Raw genomic sequence first — 20,612 nt, 5'->3', positions numbered from 1 at the left:
TGGGTTTTGAAGAAAAAGTCTTAATACTATTTCAGTAACTCCAAGTTGGAGATACTTCAAAATGAATCTTTAGCATTTCAAAAAATTGCTAGTTATTTTTCATTTGAAACAGACTGTGATATAACCACTAATGGAGGGGATTGGGCAGTAGCTGGCTAAATCAACATACCCTTTGACCCACCAGGAGGAGCCTTGGTGGGGCACTGGTTAAGCGCTCAGCTGCTAACCAGATGTCGGTGGTTCAGACTCCACAGCGGCTGCGCAAGAGGTAGATGCCACAGTCGACTCCCATGAAGATTAGAGCCGTGGAGACCCTGTGGGCAGTTCCACTCTGTCCTCTAGGGGCGCTGTGGGTCAGAATGGACTCCACGGCAGTGGGTGTGGTTCGGGCTTTGCTTCCATAAAGATTGGGGAAGCTCTGGTGGTGTAGTGCCTAAGGCACTTGACTGCTAACCAGAAGGCTGGTGGTTCAAACCCACCAGCCACTCCTTGGAAGGAAGATTAGAGACACCACCTCAGAAATCCAAGGAGGTGTCTCTATGAGTGGAATCTACTTGACGGCAGTGAGTTTGGTTTTTTTTGGCGTGTGCCGTAAAGATTACAGCCTTGGAGACCCTATGGAGCACTTCTGCTCTGTCCTTGGGATCTCTTTGTATCAGAATTGAATCAGCAGCAATGGGGTTGGTAGTTTTGTTTGGTTTGTGTTTGTTTACACACCAACCCTACATCTGGAATCTGTACCACAGATGATGTTGTGGTTAGTAGCCGCTGAATTGGCCTCGACTCATGGTGGGCCACCCCGTGCCGGTGGAACAAAGCGCTGCTCAGAGCTGCCCCATCTCCAGATCGATTGTGGATCAGACCGTTGACCCACGGGGTGTCCGTGGCTGATGTTCCGAAGGAACTCCCCAGGCCTTTCTTCCTGGTCCATCTCAGTCTGGAAGCTCCACTGAAACGTGTTCAGCGTCACAGCAACATGCAGCCTCCGCTGAGAGCTGGGCAGTTGAAAAGCACTGGGACCTGCCCACGTGTCCATCAGGTCAGGGCCAGTGGGACACACTGGCGCATCCGCACGGTGGGGTAGAGGCCGCTGTAAGGAGGAGTGTGCCACATCCCTGTGACTATTCCTACAGCGAGGGCGCGTGCAGAAGCTGCAAGCAGACCTCACAGCAGAGACCGTGTAGCACTGACTTAGGAACCATTGGTAAAACCAAATTGAATTTACAACATGTAAGAAATAGACTGTGTTACTATATAACCACTGCCATCGAGTGGATTCTCACTCATGGTGACCCAGGGGGCTTCCAAGGTGGTAAATCTTTACAGAAGTAGATTGCCCCATCTTCCTTCTGCAGAGCAGCTGGTGGGTTTGAACCGCCAACCTGCTGGCTAGTAGTCAAATGCCTTAGGCACCGTGCCACCAGAGCTCCTTATGTTAGTGTCTAGTGTCTAGTAAAATAAACACCAAAGGCAAAATAAAGCCAATGAACATAACAGCCTGTTGAGCTGGTAGCAGGACCGCACGGAGAAGGATGAATTCAGCGGCTTTAAAGGTGCCCTTGGCACATCCCAGTAGGGTCAACTCTAAGGACAGAATGAACTGCCCCACCCACTCAGCCAAAAAAGGCCTTAAACCGTTGTTAGCATTCACAGTGTTGGGTTAACGATCGTTTTGTTTCTGTATTATGATTTTACGAGTATTGTGGGATAAAGCAAATAAGCAAATATATTGATGTCACTGAAAACTGAGATTTTCAGTGAAGTCAAAACCCTAAATTTTAATTGGGAATATGGAGATTTTATCTTTTCTTAAAAGGATTTCCGTTAAAAATCCAAGAAATAAGAACCAACCCCATAATGCTGAGCTTCACACTAACCACCAAATAAGCCGTCTTGGATAAATGGACGGTTCCAGCCCTGACAGGTGCATACAAGATCTTAACAAAGGCACCATCAGAGACTAACGAGCATTGTCAGAAAGAGTCGGGTGCCACCGGCAGAGGTGCCCACTAGTCAAAGATGAGAAAATGTGAGAATGGGTAATTAATAAAAATAACTGCAATTTAAAGCATGATTTGCAATGCAAAAAACCACTTCTGGGATGTCTCAGTCCATGGTCACCTTTAGAAGATGCTGGGGAAACTACTCAATACTGAATATTTGTAAAGCTTCCAAGTGAAAAAACCTTTTCAAAAATTTTAGTGAGACACTTGAGCTTGCTGGGATGAACATAACTTTTTTAAGATCTGATTTTATGTTTCAAATGGCTCCTTTCACATTCCATTAAGACTTTTAACGATAACCTCTCCAAGTCTTTGAAAGTTACCACTGGCAGCAGCATGTTTGCGTGAGTAGCTGGTCGCCAATGCCAGGAGATGCTTTACTGCAATTTTTCTGCTTCGGAGAAATGTCTCTCTTGCCATTAACCAAGATTCAGATAATTCCATCTCTTTAAATTACATCTAAGGGCACAATGTTTCTTTAGGTTAACAGCTCTTCCTTTTATTTCTTTGACGAATATAATGTTTAATGGTTTTTTTTGTGTGTGTGATGATGTGAATGGAATCTAACCCCTTAAAACGTTTGGATTCCAAAGCAGATGTAATGGAATCAAACCAAATGCTCTTCATAGCAAGTATTTCAAATTGCAGGCCGTCCCCAGGTTACAAACATCCAGCTTAGACAAACCGACCGCCGTAAGGCTATTACATTAAAAATTCGGGGCATATACAAAGGTCGTAATAATAAGCACGCACTGCTCTGCGATGCGCCAGAGCTCTCTAATTATGCCTCACGTCAGAGACGTTTGAGTGTATCTGGAAGTGTCGCTATAATGTTTTTATGTATAGAAAGGTACACAATATACTAAGACAAACAGTAGCCATTAGATACAAACTGTACCTAACTCTTCCAAATTATGTACAAATTCAACGTAAAGACAAGATTTAGGAGCAGAACTCACTCGTTGTCTGGAACTGCCTGTCACGGCCCTTTCTGTAAGCCTTCGGAAGGCCAAGTCCTCAGAAGAATTGGTGCGTTTGAATTGTGGGGTTGGCGAAGAACACGGGCTCCCCTCTTTTCACTGGGCTTCACTTTACTGCACTTCTCTGAAACTGCAGTTTCTGCAGGTGGTGGGTTTATGGCAACCCTGTACTGACAATTCAACAGCATGTGCCCACTTTGTGTCCCTGTGTCACAATTTGGTCATTCGCACAGTATTTCAAAATGTCCTAATGTTACTGTACAGTTAATACACTACAGTGTGGCGCAGACATTCACACCTGCTGGGCACTGAAAAGCTCATGGGACGTGCTTGACTGCGATACTCACTTTACTGCCGTGATCTGGAAGGAAACCTGCCATCTCCAAGGCCTGCCTGTACTGAGTCCACCATGGACTTCCAGAAGAATGAACCAATGTCTTCATTGGAGAAGTTCATTCATGACAGAAGTACAGCCACAATGCTCCTTGGGAATAAGGTTGGTGAGACTTTGTCTCACGTACTTTGGTCACGTCATCAGGAGGGCCCAGTCCCTGGAGAAGGACATGATACTTGATCAGCAAAAAGGAGGAAGACTCTCAAGGAGATGGCTTGACACAGGGGCTGCAATGCTGGAATCGAACCCAGCAGTGGTTTGGGGCTGATGTAGGGCCAGGCAGTGTTTGTTCCGTGGTGCATGGGGTCACTAAGAGTGGGACCAAGTCAGTGCACTAACAACACCACACACGTGTTTCTCTGGAGTCTTAATAATCCATCTTTTGGGTTCAAACACCAGAATTAGAAAGAGGGAATTGATGACATCCCTGGTGGATGGTTTTCAGCTCTGTAACCAAGTTGGATCTTTGCTTTAAACCCAGGCCTCTTCCACACCCATGTTGGTACCGTTTTGCAGGGTCCGTGTCATCATCTGTGCGCAAGTGTTCAGTTGCTCAGGAGCCCCGGCTGAGCAGCCCACGTGCGAGGCTGTAACCACCCTTCAGCAGCTCTTCGGAGTAAGAACCATTTCCCAAAAATAGCAGTGATGATAGCAATAATTTTTGTGTTCAGCTCACAAACTCTTAGAAAACTCTTCCCTTGGACAGCAAGTGCACTTCAATTTGAGACACTCAAAGGCGGAATTCTGATGCCATTTCTGTCACAAAGCCAAAACCAGGTGGAACTATACTGTCGTGGGTTTTATTCAATTTGCTATTTTGATAACATCATTTGATGAGAAGTTCAGATCTAGAGGCCACTTTTTTATGTGGGAGCCCTTCTCTGTGACCAGAGCAATTACCTACCATTGATCCTTGAACATCACAAAGGTTGGGGCGCTGGCCCCCCGCACAGTCAGAAATCCACACATAACCTCTGACTGCCCCAAACTTAACCACTGATAGCCTGCTGTTGACTGGAAGCCGTACTGATAAAATAAACAGTCGACCAACACGGTTCTTAGTGCACAGGTAACTGATGTTCACACGAAGACACACACACACACACACCCCAGATAAGCTTATTAACTGGACGGCACCGGGATGATGGACTGTCATTAGTGGAAGTGGGTTGTCCTAAAGGTCTTCATCCTTGTCATCCTCACGCTGACCGGCTGAGGAGGAGGAGGAGGAGCAGGATGAGGAGGAAGAGGAGGAAGGAGAGGAGAAGGGCTGCCCGTGCTGCCTCTGTGGTGGAGGCGGAGGCGGTGGAAGAGGAGGCGGAGAGGCAGGTGCCCTCGGTGAATTTTCAGGAACACATCATAACTTCTGTCTGACTTTTTGGCTTTTTCGTTTCTCCAACAACGTTTCACTCCAGTACCGATCCTTCCTTCATGTTTGCTCTAGTTCAGTGGCCGGATCATAGAGGGGTCCATGTTATAGAAGAAGTCTGAAGCCGTCCTGAGTGATAGGCCCCCTTCTGCCCGGTTGTCCGCTGCCACTTTGTTCCTGGCACTGCGGCGTCTGCGTCTTCTCCCTCAGCGTCAGGTGCAGGTCCAGAAGCCCTCACCTCCATCGCGCCGTCTCCTGTGACTCCCTCCCATGTAGCGTCTGTTCGCTCTTGAAGTTTTCCAAGATATGTATCTCGGGGGTGGGGGATCTGAACATAAGTGGACCCATGCAATTCCAACCAGTGCAGGCTAGCATGTTGCTATGATGACCAACAGGGTTCGGCAGAGCTGCTAGACTAAGAGTAGCAAGAAAGGCCTGGTGACCTGTTTCTGAAAATGGACCCATGGATCACAGCCCCCATCACCGTTGTGTGTGGGCCAGAGTCCAACTCAACAGTGAGCAGCAATGGCTTGTTTATTGCAAAGTGATCACTGGGCTCCGACTCTTTCATCCCCGGGTCGTATGGCTGGGTGACTCCCACCCTGCATGCTGGGACACCACCGGCTGAGGGACCCCCACCCAGTCAAGGGGATGCCCCCAGGACATAGCCTGTGGCTGAGGACATGCCTCCGTTGGAGGCCACCTGAAGGGACCCGCGATTGCGGCCAAGCTGTGGGCAGCTTCTCAGCCACCCCGTCCCGACCACCTCACACCCCTACAGGGGTGTCTGCCGATGCCCACACCCCACCATGCCCTCAGCCTGCATCCAGGAAGCCAACCTGGGACAGGAGTGTGTCTGCACCACAAATGGGCCATCTTCCAGGCACCGTTCCTAACCCCAGTGCCTGTCAGTCTGCAGCGGGAAGTCCTTTGATTTCGTCACTTGCTGCTCGGAGCTTGTCCCTGGACCACCTGGCAGGCCGCCCATGCATCTTCTAATGGTCCTGCTCAAAAGTGGCAGCCGTCCTGTTGCCCCGTTGGTCCCAACCACGTCGCTGGTGGTCCGTGAAGCCCACTGTGGCACATGTGGGCGCTGTGCCGGCTCCTGCCTCCCCCTCACCCTCAGGATACACGGCACCCCCATTGCTCTATCCAGGGGTGAACACCTGGGAGTCAGCAGCACCCCATCCCCCTGGATTCTCTTTGCTCAGCCCTCCATGCTGGCTGTGTCCCGCGGGTCCTTGTCCTGCGAGAAGGGACACAGTGGTGGTGGGTCTCGGCTGTGTCACATTTAAGACTGAGAACTGCTCGGCTGGTGCCGGGGGGCTTTCCAGTGAACACTGATGTTTTGAGCAATGCAAACCAGAAGAAGCGTTCCCGTCACGACACCAGGCTGCTGCCAGCCTGCATTGTGGGGCAGGCAAGGACTGCGCTTTAAATGCTGATTACCTGGGGAGAGAAACGCCCCCTGGGACATTATTCTCGGCAGCCAGTGGCCACGGCGCCTCTCTGAACCTGCATGCAGACAGCTGAGACGCAGCTCTGGGGGCCAGGCAGGCCTGGCCTCTCCACGGATTCACTGTCTCAGAGACTAAGCCTGCATTTTCCTCTACAAGGCACAGGGGGATGTAACGCTCAATATCTAAGATCCTCTCCTGCTTTTTTTAACACTGTCAAGAAGGATTCACGGGCTGTAGGTCTTTTTCTCTGGAGAGGATTTGAATCCCATTGTCCACACACCACAAGTCACTTGTGATGACAGTAATTAGGAAGAAGAGGCACCGTGGGGAGGCGGGAAATTAGTGGCTTTTAATAAAGGCCGGGCTTGGTGACGAGAGGCGCTGGGGACTTGGAACCTTTGTCTTGTGACTTTGGGGATGGAGAGTGTGTGCCCAGGGGTCAGGCGACAGAGCCAGAGGGCACGCTGCCTGGTGGTGAGCAGGGAGGGCACTGCCTTCTTCGCTTTGCCAGCGGGGAGCTGGGGTGCGTCCGCGCGGCCAGCCCTCCAGACACTGCTGCTTGCTCCTCTGAGAGCCTGGGAGAAGGACCAAGAAACCCAAAACCCAACCCAGTGTGTCAGGTCAGCTCCGACCCCCAGCGCCCCGAGAGGACAGAGGAGAACTGCAGGGCTCTCCAAGGCTGTCATCTGTACAGAAGCAGACTGCCGCATCTTTCTCCTGGAGAGCCACTGGTGGGTTCGAACTGCCGTGCTTTGGGTTAGCAGCCCAGTGCTTCAACCACTGCACCCCAGAGCTCCTTCAGAAGAAGGACCTGACCGGGAAAGAGCCCGTTCTCACCACGGACACCACGCTGCTCCACCCAGGCATCCTCCATCGTGGAGGCCAGGGAGGCAGTGTAGTGTGAGAACAGTGCGTGTGCAGGATGCCGTTGCAGTACACAGCATGGCGTGGCTTCTTAGTGTGTGATGGGTGTGGTTGCAGAGAATTCAACCCCATCTGCCAGGAATAGCATGGAATTCCAGTAGCAGAAAATGGGGCTCTTGGAACCCCAGAACCAAGTCTCCAAAGAACCAAACGCGTCCCTCAGTCCTGCAGAATGTGGGTTCTAAGAGAAAAATCAAGGCTTTTTCCAGTCTGTTCCCGATTCTCCACGTATTTTTTTCTTTGCTCTCCTTTTCTTCCTTTCCTCCATCCCCTCCCCCACCCCTTGCTTTCCTGTCCTTTTGGTGGAGAGGGTTCTGGTACCTGGCTATGTAGCAAGCCACTCAGAACTCCCAGGTCTACAAACACTATGCCTCCCCAGCCCCTTATTGTGGTGAAGACATGCGCAGCAGCATGACGACTGCCCCGTTTACAGCTCAGATACATTGATGGCGTTTTCCATGTTGTGCCACCATGATTGCTGTCCTTTTCCAAATATGCCATCAGCAGGAGCATGAACTCAGTGCCCCACAAAGAAAATCTCCCCCTTTCCCCCTCCTTCCTACCCCTGGTAACCCTAACGATCTTTGGTTTCTCTGTGTGTATGTGTGTGTGTGTGTGTGTGTATCCCCCCACCCAACCTATCGAGGAATTTTCCCTCCCCTCCCCTCCTGTCCCTGGTAACCAATAAAGAAAGTTTCCTTTCACGTATAAGCCTTTCCTTGACTTTTTACAATAGTGGTGGTGGTGGTGGTGGTTGTTAGGTGCCGTCAAGTCTTCTCTGACTCATAGCAACTCTACGTGCAACAGAACAAGACACTGCCCGGTCCTGTGCCAGCCTCACGATCCTTGCTATGCCTGAGCCATCGTGGCAGCCACTGTGTCAACCCACCTTGTTGAGGGCCTTCCCCTTCTTCGTTGACCCTCCACTTTACCAAGCATGACGTCCTTCTCCAGGGAATGGTCCCTTCTGACAACATGACCAAAGTTGATGAGACAAAGTCTGGCCACTCTCGTTTCAAAGGAACATTCCAGCTGCACTTCCTCCAGGACAGATCTGTTAGTCCTTTTAGCAGTCCATGGTACTCTTAGCATTCTTCTCCAACACCACAACTCAAAAGCACCAACTCTTCTTTGATCTTCCTTATTTATTGTCCAGCTCTCACATGCATAAGAGGTGATTGAAAATACCATGGCTTGAGTTAGGTGCACCTTAGTCTTCAAGGAGCCATCCTTGCTCTTCATCAATTGAAAGAGGTCTTTTGCAGCAGATTTGCACAATGCATTACGTTGTCTGATGTCTTGACTCCTGCTTCCATGGGTGTCAATTGTAGAACCAAGTAATATGAAGTCTTTGACAACTTCAATCTTTTCTCCATTTATTATGTAGTTGTTTATTGGACCAGCTGTGAAGATTTTTGTTTTCTTTATATTGAAATGTAATCTATAACACAGACTTTCGTCTTTAATCTTCATCAGTAAGCATTTCAAGTCATCCTCACTTTCAGCAAGCAAAGTTGTGTCATCAGCATATCTCAGGTTATTAATGAATCTTCCTCCAATCCTGATGCCACGTTCTTCTTCTTGGATTATTTGCTTAGCATACAGATTGAATAAGTATGGTGAAAAGATACAACCTTGACACACTCCCTTCTTGATTTTGAACCGTGCAGTATCCCTTTGTTCTGTTTGAATGACAGCCTCCTGGTCTATGTACAGGTTCCTCGAATACAATCAAGTGTTCTGGAATTCCCATTCTTCTCAATACTATCCATAATTTGTTAGACCCACACAATCGAATGCCTTTACGTAGTCAATAAAACATAAGTAAACATCTTTCCGGTATTCTTTGCCTTCAGATAAGATCCATCTGACAACAGCAATGACATCCCTCTTTCCACGTCCTCTTCTGAATCCAGCTTGCATTTCTGGGAATTCTCTGTCAGTATACTGCTGCAACTGTTTTTGAATTATCTTCAGTAAGATTTTATTTGCATGTGACATTAATGATATCGTTCAATTATTTCCATATTCTGTGGGATCACTTTTCCTTGGAACGGGTACAAGTATGGATCTCTTCCGGTCATCTGGCCAGGTAGCTGTCTTCCAAATCTCTTGGCATAGCTGAGTGAGTGTCTCCAGTGTGGCATCCATTTGTTGAAACATCTCCATGGGTATTCTGTCAATTCCTGGAGCCTTGTTCCTCACCAATTCCTTCAGTGTAGCTTCAACTTCTTCCTTCAGTACCATTTGTTCTTGATCATATACCACCTCCTGAAATGGATGAACATCGGCCAATTCTTTTTGGTACAGTGGATACCAAAAAGTGTATTCCTTCCATCTTCTTTTGATGTTTCCTGCACCATTCAGTATTTTGCCCATAGAATCTTCCAATATTGCAACTTGAGGCTTATTTTTTTTTTCCATTTCTTTCAGCTTGAGAAATGCCAAGTGTGTTCTTTCCTTTTTGTTTTCTAACTACAGGTCTTTGCACATTTCATTATAGCAATTGGCTTTGTCTTCTTGAGCTGCTCTTTGAAATGTTCTGTTCAGCTCTTTTATCTTGTCATTTCTTCCATTTGCTTTAGCTACTCTCTGCTCAAGGTCAAGTTTCAGAGTCTCTTCTGATATCCATTTTGGTCTTTTCTTCCTTTCTTGTCTTTTTAATGACCTCTTGCTTTCTTCATGGATGATGTTCTTGATGTCATCCCACAGTTCCTCTGGTTTTTGGTCACTGGTGTTCAATGCATCAAATCCATTCTTTAAATGGTCTCTAAATTCAGGAGGGCTATAATTAAGGTCATATTTTGGATCTTGTGGACTTGTTTTAATTGTCTTCAACTTCACCTTAAGTGTGCATATAAGCAGTTGATGGTCTGTTCCACAATCAGTTCCTGGCCTTGTTTTGGCCAAAAAATTGAATTTCTCCATCGCTTCTTGCCACAGATGTAGTCAGTCTGATTCCTGTGTACTCCATCTGGTGAAGTCCACATGTATAGTCATCACTTATGTTGTTGAAAAAAAGGTATTTGCAATGAATAAGTCATTGGTCTTGCAAAATTCTATCATGCAATCTCCAGCATTATTTCTATCAGTAAGGCAAAATTTTCCAACTACCAGTAAGTCTTCTTTGTTTCCAACTTTTGCATTCTGGTCAACAGTGATAATCAACACATCTTTATTGCATGTTTGGTCAATTTCAGACTGCAGAAGTTGGTAGAAATCTTCAATTTCCTCATTTTTGGCTTTGGTGGTTGGCATAGATTTGAATAATAGTAGTATTAACTGGTCTTCCTTGGAGGCGTATGGATATTATCCTATCACTGGCAACATTGTACTTCAGGTCAGATCTTGAAACATTCTTTGTGACAATGAATGCCATGCCATTCCTCTTCAATTTGTCATTCCTGGCATAGTAGATCATTTGGTTTTCTGATTCAAAATGGCCAAAAGCAGTCCATTTCAACTCACTAATGCCTAGGATACCAATCTTTATGCATTTCATTTCATTTTTGACAGTCACACATTGGCACCCTGACAGGGAGACTCTAAGGCTTGGCTTATCTAGACTGTCAATGGCATTACTACACACAGCCTCTTCAACGTGGCAGTCATTAGACCTCTTACATGGCAGCTCAGGGCTCCCAGAAATAAAGGCCCAAAAGGTGAGGAGTAGAAGCTGCTAACGTTGTAGATGCTGCCTGGGTAGTGTTTGATTCGTGTTTGCATGGTGTAGTTTTTGCATTCTTTAACTTTTAAGCTGTTTAGGTTTTCCTATTTTAAGTGAGATTCTTTTAGGCAAGAAATAGTTGATCCTTACTGACAATCTCTGTCTTTGATTAATGTTTAGACCATTTATATTTAATATAATGATTGGTACAATGGGATTAAAATCTACTGTCTTGTTCATTGTTTTCTATTTGTACCCTTTCTCCTCAGTCCCCTTTTTCTTCTTTCTGTCTTCCAGCTTTTGGATTAATTGAGAATTCTTATGATTCCATTATTTTATCCACTCTGCCTTATTACTTACAGCTCTTTGTCAATTTTTTTTTTTCAGTTTTGGAGTTTAAAATATATATCATTAACTAATTACAATGTACTTAGCATAGACGACACGTATAAAGTAATAACCTTCTAGCAGTACACTTTAAGTCCCTCCCTGTGATTTTCTTTTGTGTGCTATTGTGGTTGGTTATCTGTTTTAATCTTACATGTACTGTGAACTCACAATGGGTTGCTACTATTTAGACAATTAATTATCTTTGAGAGTGAGTCAAAATAAGAAAAGAATATTACATTACCTTCATTTCAACCATGTTGGAGATCTTCATTTCTCTGTGTGAGTACAAGGTTGCGGTGTCTGTGTGGGGACATATTTCTTCTGCTTTAAGATGTTCCTTTAACAGCTTTTGCAGTGAAGGTCTCCCAGTAATGCATTCTCTCAGCTTTGGTCTGTCTGAAGATACTTTTACTTTGCTTTCACATCCAGAATACATTTTCCCGGTGGAGGATTCTGGGAAGATAGATTCTCGTATGTGTGTTCTAGATGTCAGTCTGTGACTTTCTGGCTGACCTGGTTTCTGATGAGGAGGCAGTAATTCTCAACCTTGTTCCTCTGTATGTAGTGAATTTTTATAATGATAATCTGAGTCTTTATTTTATTTTGGTGAAAATATATGCAGCATAGCCTCCTGGGTCTGCAGCTTCCAACATTCCATGGTTGCATGCTAGCCTGCTCTCAGCCCTTAGCAATTCATGAAGAACTTCAGCTGCATTGTTCTGACTCAGCTATGTGGTTGTCCATTGTCTTATGTACTCTTATCCTTACTCCTTGGAAGGGCCCGTCTTTTCTTAGATTTCAGGCTACTTGTTTCCCCTATGACCTCTGAGATCTCTGATGGGTTCAGGAAAAGTTATAATTTTGTGGTTTATTCAGCTTTTTCTTTAGTGGGTGTGATGTTCTTCTCAACTTTATATATCCTAGGCAATACAGCAAGCCCTGTGACCATTTTTAACCCACAAATTCTGGATGAATGGGAAGAAGGACAGGGGACTTATGGAGAGAGGGACTGAAGGCCATCACTGCCGTAGTCGACAGCAGATGGGTAGAGAGAGCGTGGTCTAAAGAGCACCTGGAGGGTTTAGGTGTGTCTCAAGTCTGCAGGTCAACCTCTGCTGGGTTTTGCAGCCTAACCATGATGGCCTGGCCAAGCAGACACATAACAAGTGAGGACTGGGTATTGTTTGTTGTTGTTGTTTGGGCTTTTGAGGAAGAGAACCATGAAAGCTGTCCCAATGGATTCCACGTCAGTAGACCCTTGTCTTTGTTTCTCAACTCTGAGCCAAAGGATCGTTGGAGCTTCTGCATCTCACTGTTGAAGCAAGCTCCTAGAGAGTTGTGGCCTTCCTTTTCGCTCTGCAGAGGGTTTGGTGGTACAGCCAGTGGACTTACTTACTTTACTGCTGGAGTTGTTGTCCTTAAAAAGCCACCTAAGCCACATCACTGCCTTTTTCAAAAAATTTCTGGTTCCCCATTGCCGACGCTGTGGATTCTCAACTACCATTTATTTGTCCTAGTAGGCCATCCCGAAGAGCCCTATCCACCTCCTTGGCTACCCTCTCTTGCCCCATACAGCCCATATCCAGGCATCCCATTTCCTCTCCGTTGCCCAGGCTCCCTCATAACCCGGTGCCTTTGCCCACTGTTTTCCCAGCTGAGAAGGCCCTCCTCATGCCTTTTCCCCATCAGAGGTCTGTCCAAGTGCTGCCCGACTGGAAGCCTTCAGCACCTTCCTGGGACTAAGTCAGTGGCTTCACGCTGTGTATTTACTGCTCAGTAGAGTAATTTGCCTGCTTACTTCAATGAGCATCTCCCCTACAATGTGAGTTCCTTAAAGGCAGGATATTCAGCAGGTATATAATTGAGCTCAGCAGCTGTTTAGTAAAAAGATAGGTAGATGAATGGATGGATGAATGATGGATGGATGATGGATGGATGATGAATGATGGATGGATAGATGATGGATGGATGATGGGTGATGGATGGATGATGGATGGATGATGAATGATGGATGGATAGATGATGGATGGATGATGGGTGATGGATGGATGATGGGTGATGGATGGATGATGGATGATGGATGGATGATGGATGGATGATGGATGATGGATGATGGATGGATAGATGGATGGATGATGGATAGATGGATGGATGGATGATGGATGATGGATAGATGAATGGGTGATGGATGGATGGATGGATGGATGATGGATGATGGATGGGTGGTGGATGGATGGATGGATGATGGACGGATGATGGATGGATAGATGGATGGATGGATGATGGATGGATAGATAGACAGAGTTGATGCCAGCTCATTGGTGACCTTCTGTACACCAGAACAAATGCTGCCAGGTCCTGCATTATGTTCATAATCACCAGCACACGAGCTCATCATTACAGTACCATGACAATCCATCTCACCAAGAGCCTCCCTTACTCTCTACCTCACCAAGCATGATGTCTACCTCCGACAACTGCTCCTCCTGATGATGTGTTCAAAACAAGCAAGTCAGACAATATTCTGTTGAGACCCACAGTGTTGTCATTGGCTGATTGTCAGACATTAATTGCCAGGCCTTTCTTCCTAGTCTGTAAATGCATTGAAGCCTGTCCACCATGGGTGACTCTTCTGGTATCTGAAATACTGGTGACATAGCTTCCAGTATCACAGCAACACACCAGCCACCACAAACAACAAACTAACAGATGGGTGATGGAAGAAATGTATAACCACCAGAAAATTCAAAAACGTTTGCTCCTAGTGATGGACAAGAGTAGAGATTTCACCTTCAGACAATTAAATGTGACCATGGCCAGCATTGCATATGCTCCTTCCTTATGTGTTATCTTGTTATCTGACACTTTGCACTTACAACAGTTGTAAAAACTCTATTGTATGACTGTTTGCTCATTAATGACATGCATCTGGTGGCAACCAACACCAGTGTGTGAGGTGAGAGTAACGTTAGCTGTGGTGGTTAAGGTTATGTGCAAGCTTGGCCAGGCCATCATTCTCAGTGGTCTGACTGTTATGTAATGATGTAATTTGTGATTATGTGATGGGTTAGTCCCCCTCCATTTTGTGGTCCAATGTGGTCATCCTCCATTTTTGCATGACATCCTAGTCTCTGGAACCTAACCATGTCTGTCAGCGAGGAGTGGGTATAGTTTTGGCTGTTGTTGTTGTTTGTTTGTTTGTTTTAAATTTTTCATGTAATGGGTGGTTTGGCTTGAAGCACGGTGGTATGTAATGGGGAGGTAGTTCCAGGGAAAGCCTTACCTTGACTTCAAGGAGTGGCCATTGGAAAAGAACTTGGACAAAGCTTCATTTGTGTTCTGTCTGAGGGCCATAGAAAGGTTCGCCCGTGGAAGGAGGTGATCCAGGCCTCTTTGCTGCCCGCTCGTTCAAGAATTCTCCAACAGAAAATGGGAACTAGCCCCGTTCTCTTTTGGTGCAGTGCCTCTGTTGCCTTCCAAAGACATTCATCACCCTTCCCTGCTCCCAGTGCTGTGACTGCTCGGAGTCATGAGTGACCACTAAGCTTTCTTCTCCTCTCTCCTCCCCACCGTGCCTCCTGCCGTGCATGCTGCTGCCTCCGACGCCGACTCCCATGAACAGTCCCCACCGCACCCCCTCAGAACGTGCAGACGGAAGCAGTGAACTCCACGACGGTCCAGTTCCTGTGGAACCCTCCACCTCAGCAGTTTATCAACGGCATCAACCAGGGATACAAGGTAATTATCCTGCAGCCCCTTAGGGTGGCTGTGTGGGTGTGTCACGAATGTGTAATGCAAATGGGGGCGCCCACTGTAGAGTGCCTTGACCTTGTCAGGGTCACCACTGATCCAGGGGCTTGTCACCAGCTGTCCTGGAATTGCTGGGAAGCTCGGAAAGTATCCGTCACCAAGAGGATGGGTCATGCAGAAGAGAGCGAGTTCCTAGGAGAAAGACCTTTCATTTCAAAGCAACCGCTGGGGAGACACCATTCAGTCGGTTGCAGTCGGCATCTGTACAGACCCCTGCTCCTTGGAAGGAACCTTCTTCAAACAGCACAGACTTAGAGTCAAGGGGCTGGATCCACTCGACTAGCCTTTCCAGAAATCAGGGTATTTATTCCTTCACTCCCTACTTCATGAAGATTTCTGATATAAGATCTGAGGCCAGCTGGTTCCAGAGACCCAAACCAGTGCCATCCAGTCCGCTCTGACTCACGGCGACCTCGTGTGTGGCGGGGTGGGACCGGGCTGCACGGGGTCTTCAGTCGCGCTGATCACAGTGACCTTGTGTGTGTCAGGGTAGGACTGCGCTCCACACGGCGACCTCGTGTGTGTTGGGGTGGGACCAGGATCCACGGCTTCTTCAGTTGCTCATCTTTCAGAAGTACATCACCAGGCCTTTCTTCCAGAGTGCCTCTGGGTGACCTTGAACCTCTGATGTTTTGGTTAGCAGCTGACGTGTTAACCATTTAACCCAGTGGCCCCGTAGTACTGACCTGAACTGAGTTAGGGATGCAGATAAACTCCACCATCCACCATTAGCGTCATCAGCTACCAGAGTATATTGCCTTCATGGATGGACGTGGACACAGTTTCCAAACGTGTGCTGAAGCTGACCGCCGCGCTCCACGTGGAGCCTACCGGAATTTTACCTACAGCTTATTGGCAAAGCCTCCTTAATGGCAGGTAAATTCCAGGAAGACCTTTGTAGAGAACGAATACCATCCCGTTGCCGTGGACCCTCGATAGTTTCAGATCCAGAGGGATTATTGCCTCAGACACATGGGCTCGCTTTTTTTCCATCTCTATTCAACTTATGAAAATCTGGTTTTTCACTGGAAAGTCAGAAGAATCTAGATTCTGGCCCTGCCTTACTTTTCCCCAGAGGAACCTGAAGTCAGAAGAGGCCTTTGAAAGGAAATCATATTGATCCACAAGACGGTTTGCCTTCTCGGCTCTCTGTCAGCTCTCACTGGCAGGAGCAGACGCTCATTTCATAGCTTAGTGGTTGGTTTGATCTGTATAAATAGGATTTTGTCCTGCAGCATGTCAATGTCCAGGCCTAATTTATCCTAGAGATGTTTGGTGTCAAAGAATTGAGTCATACACACATGTGGTTATTTCCTTGGAATAAGTAGGTAGATTTTATTTCTTAAAAATGATAGCCAACATTCTAAATCCTTTTGAGGATGCAGGTGGTATAACTTATAGATACCTTAGACTGTCCCCACGGAGTCAGAGGCCTATATGGGAAAATGTTTGTATTTAGGTTTTGTCACACTGGTTCCATAGAATGATGTGGCACCATCTTTATTCCTTATTGTTAAGAACATACGTGTTCTGGAACATACTTAATGAAGAGAAGGTGAAGACTTGAGGGTGTGCCTATTATCCCAAGATGAGTTGAAGTAGCTATTTTATTTATACATGGTTATGAGGAGCTCTGGTGGCACAGTGGTTAAGACATTTGGTTGCTAACCAAAAGATTGGTGGTTAGAACCCACCAGCTGCTCTGTTGGATAAACATGAGGCAGTTGGCTTCTGTGAAGATTGACAGCCTTGGAGACCCTGTGGGCAGTTCCACTCTGTCCTCTAGGGGCGCTGTGGGTCAGAATGGCCTCCACGGTAGTGGGTTTGGTTTTTGGTTTATATGTCCAAATACATAACATATGCATATTTGTATATCAGAACCTGTAAGATATTTCTCCAATTCAACATTTCGGTGAGATTTTGAGCCGCAGGATTTCTGGATGTTCTTAATGATGGTTTCACTTGTTTTGAAGACATGTCCATTTACAATACAGTTCTGATGGAGAATTGAGAGTGAAGAAGTGCAATTCATAGCAAACAACATCTGCCTGGAACATGGCACCGCTGTAAGATCTGTCTCTATGGGATCAAATCGATGAGAGCAACTCGAAAGGTCAGACAGGAAGCTTGGAGGGCGGAGAACGTGTGCTGACGCAGGAGGAAGGAGGGTGAGGAGGGCTGCACAGCACAGAGTGCAGTCAGTGTCCCTGAACCGTGACTGCAGAAGCTGCTGATTGGTGTCTGTTCTGCTGGGCCTGTCCTCAGCAACAAACACATTAAACAAATTATTTTTTTAAATTTAAAGCAATTAAAAGGTTCTCTTTTTCACCCTGTTCCATCCCAGCTTCTAGCCTGGCCAGTGGATGTCCCCGAGGCTCTCACTGTCGTCACCATCGCTCCAGATTTCCACGGTGTCCACCACGGGTACATCACCAACCTGAAGAAGTTCACTGCGTACTTCACATCCGTCTTGTGTTTCACCACACCGGGGGATGGGCCTTCAAGTACACCCCAGCTCGTCTGGACGCACGAGGACCGTGAGTGTCCGCCTGTCCTTTCTCTCCTCAGCAGCCCATTGTCCAAAAGCCAGTCCCAGAGAGGTATGGACCCCTGAGATGTGCAGCATCGGGCCAGGCAGAGCTGGGCCACTAGGAAGTGCATGTTCTCAGAGGGCTCAATTCTGCTCGCCCCAGGGAGGTAGGTCACAGGAGGGCAGGATTGACAGCTGGCAGAGCGTGACACCTGAGTGCGGGAGGAGGCCTTGGCTACAGGAAACAGCTCTGGGGACAGGAGACGGAGACTCTACTCTTAACTGGGTGGTCAATCAAATGTTCTTTATTCTTCATTTTTTTAAAAAGATTGTTGGAATTATACACAGGAAAACATGCACCAATTCAACACTTTCTGCACAGACACTCAATGACACTGACTCCATTCTTCGAGTTGAGCAACGGTCCTCACCTCCTTTTCCAAGTTGTGCCTCCTCTGTTAGCATGAGCTCGCTGCCCCCTTGAACTTCCTGTCCAGTCTTTGAGTTGTTGTTGTTGGTTTGACCCCATATGGGTAGTTCTCCCAGAGAGCACAGTGCTCAGACAGTCTTTACTCAAGAAGCTGAACTCCTGTTTGGTGTAAAGTCAGATATTCTTGCTGGACTTGTTCTTCAACCAGATTTCAACTTCTCCTCCACTGAATGCCCTTCCCGCTACCCCTTCTGGCTCCTTTGTCTCCCAACCCTCCCCCAGCATCCTCAGGAATATTCCACCAGAGCCTTTTTGGCCCCTCAACCTCACTGTCCCCATTTGGTCACTTCAATCCAGTTCCCCTGCTCTGGGGCCAGCTGCCTCTCCCGGAAAGTGTTTCCTAGTGAAGTTGTCCTGAGACAGTAGTCAGAGATGTGCACACAGGTTTGTATACAAGGAACTTCACTAAGTTACTGGTAATTAAAAACAAAGGAAAACATTCAAGTGTTCCAAAGTTAGGGCATGACAATATGACAAATATTTCACGTATCAAATAAAGAAACTTTTAAATTAGCAGTTGCTTTGGAGGATCAAAATTTTTGAAGGAAAATGGTCACGAAATCATGTCACATGACTTTAAACCTCTTCCCTCCTTTCTCGAAGGGCAAAGACTCTGACCTACTTCCTCTGGCCCTTTGTATACCAACCCGCTTCTTCAGCCTGTGTACCCTGACTTCTTCCTCTCAGCCCACAAACATGCTAGGCTCTCCCTCACGCAGAGCAGACACCTCCCGCACCCCACTGCCCTGTGGAGCTGCCCAGGTAGCTCCTGGTTCCTTTCAGAATGAGCTGGTTGCTTTGACCTCCTGAAGCATCACACTGTCTGTAACAAGCAAGCACGCACCCTCACATCTTGAAGAAAGCCTGTTAGATAGGAGGCAGCCAGCTGGGTTTTGAAGGCCTTGCAAAGTCAGGTAAGCACACCCCTGCCTTTAGGGCTCTACACAAATAATTTCTTCTAGAAGGATCAGCGCAAGGCTGGTCCCTGTGAGGCAAAGGTTAAAGATGTCCCAAATGTCCATCTTTTCCAAGGTTAGAGGTGTTACAGCTTCTAACATCAACCACGCCTCCCCTTAGTGCCCTGCCTTGCATCTTAGGGTTCCGTCATTCACCACAGCAACTCTCAAAACTCGCAAACCACTGTGGAAATGGCTCACGCAGTTGTGGAGGCTGGCAAGCCCCAAGCCCATGAGTGGGCATCAGTCTGGAGGCATCTGCTCACTGACGTGGTTGCAGGGGCCAATGAGCCCGAATCAGCAGGTCAGATGACAGGCTGCCGGCTCACAGAGCCGCGGAGGCCGGTGAATCGGGTCGGACAACAGGCTGCCGGCTCACGGGGCCGCGGAGGCCGGTGGATCAGGTCGGACGACAGGCTGCCGGCTCACGGGGCTGCGGAGGCTGGTGGATCGGGTCAGACGGCAGGCTGCTGGCTCACAGGCCTGTGGGGGCCGGTGAATCGGTTTGGATGACAGGCTGCTGGCTCGCAGGGCTGTGGAGGCCAGTGCATCGGGTCATAGGGCCGCGGAGGGCAGTGAATTGGGTCAGACGACAGGCTGCTGGCTCACAGGGCCATGGAGGCTGGTGGATCGGGTCAGACGACAGGCTGCTGGCTTGATCCAGGGCAAGAGCACGAACTCCTCCAGGACATCCATCTATGTTGGGTGCAGACCGTACCCTCCAGGAAGCTAAGCGTGGTGCCTTGAGTCACACCCTCCAGTAAGGCAGTGACTCAGGATACATCCCACCCCCATTAATATATCAGACAACTCATGCCAGTGTGAGACCACAACCACAGACTCAGAGGCTGGGGTTCCCAACACATCACATGGTGGAGGACTGTGGCTGGAGGGCTGGGCAGAGTCATTCACTGCCCCCGCAGGCTCGTTGTCCAGTTAGATGGGATGTCGGCATCTGAGATGGGTGCGGCTGCTGAGGGGGCCTGGCCGTGGCCGTGGTCGCCCAGGAAGAGGGGCAGAAAAGGCCTCGGGGAGCCAGGCCCCACTTCTGGAGGAAGTGAGAGTTAAGCTGGATGCTGATGGGTGAGCTTCTCACGCAGAGAACAGGTGAGGACATTGCAGGCTGAGGAAATAGTCGCCATGAAGACAGATAGGTGCATGAGAGCGTGACGTGGTAGCATGGCTGTAGCATGGTGATGGGGGGATGCATTAGGAAGGAAAAGTGGAAGCTGACCCTGGATGAGCTCAGTGGCCACATTAAGGCACTTGGACAGAGACGGTGCAGGCAGTGGGGCTGCGGAAGTGTTTCCATCCGTGTTTGAGAAAGCTCTGTCTGCAGGGTTTGTGACAGATGGGTTAGAGGAAAAGTTGAAGGATGCCGCAAAAAAGATAGGAAATGATGGGACCTCACACCATCAGGAGCTGGAGGCACAACGTTTAAGGCATTTGACTGCTAACCAAAAGGTCAGCAGTTTGAACCCACCAGCCACTCCATGGGAGAAAGATGAGGTAGTCTGCTCTTGTAAAGACTGACAGCCTTGGAGACCCTGTGGGCAGTTCCACTCTGTCCTCTAGGGGTGCTGTTGGTCGGAATGGACTCCATGCAGTGGGTGTGGTTTGGGCTTTGCTTCTGTGAAGA

The 20,612-nt window shown here is 47.8% G+C and overlaps 1 protein-coding gene across 1 annotated transcript in view; it reads left to right on the top strand.

Moving 5' to 3' along the window:
* The window catches only part of SDK1 (sidekick cell adhesion molecule 1), a 661,119-nt gene that overhangs the window by 473,885 nt on the left and 166,622 nt on the right, over window positions 1–20,612 (top strand). Inside the window, exons 18-19 of the mRNA XM_007942892.1 lie at window positions 14,810–14,925; window positions 17,342–17,534. Of these exons, the coding sequence (XP_007941083.1) occupies window positions 14,810–14,925; window positions 17,342–17,534 (309 nt within the window). The remainder of the gene's footprint in view (window positions 1–14,809; window positions 14,926–17,341; window positions 17,535–20,612) is intronic.

This window comes from Orycteropus afer, unplaced genomic scaffold, assembly GCF_000298275.1.
Source record: "Orycteropus afer afer isolate SDZICR_OR568_19922 unplaced genomic scaffold, OryAfe1.0 scaffold00006, whole genome shotgun sequence".
Taxonomy (NCBI): domain Eukaryota; kingdom Metazoa; phylum Chordata; class Mammalia; order Tubulidentata; family Orycteropodidae; genus Orycteropus; species Orycteropus afer.
The sequence above is the reverse complement of the archived record's forward strand: the minus strand, read 5'-3'. Positions and strand labels throughout refer to the sequence as shown.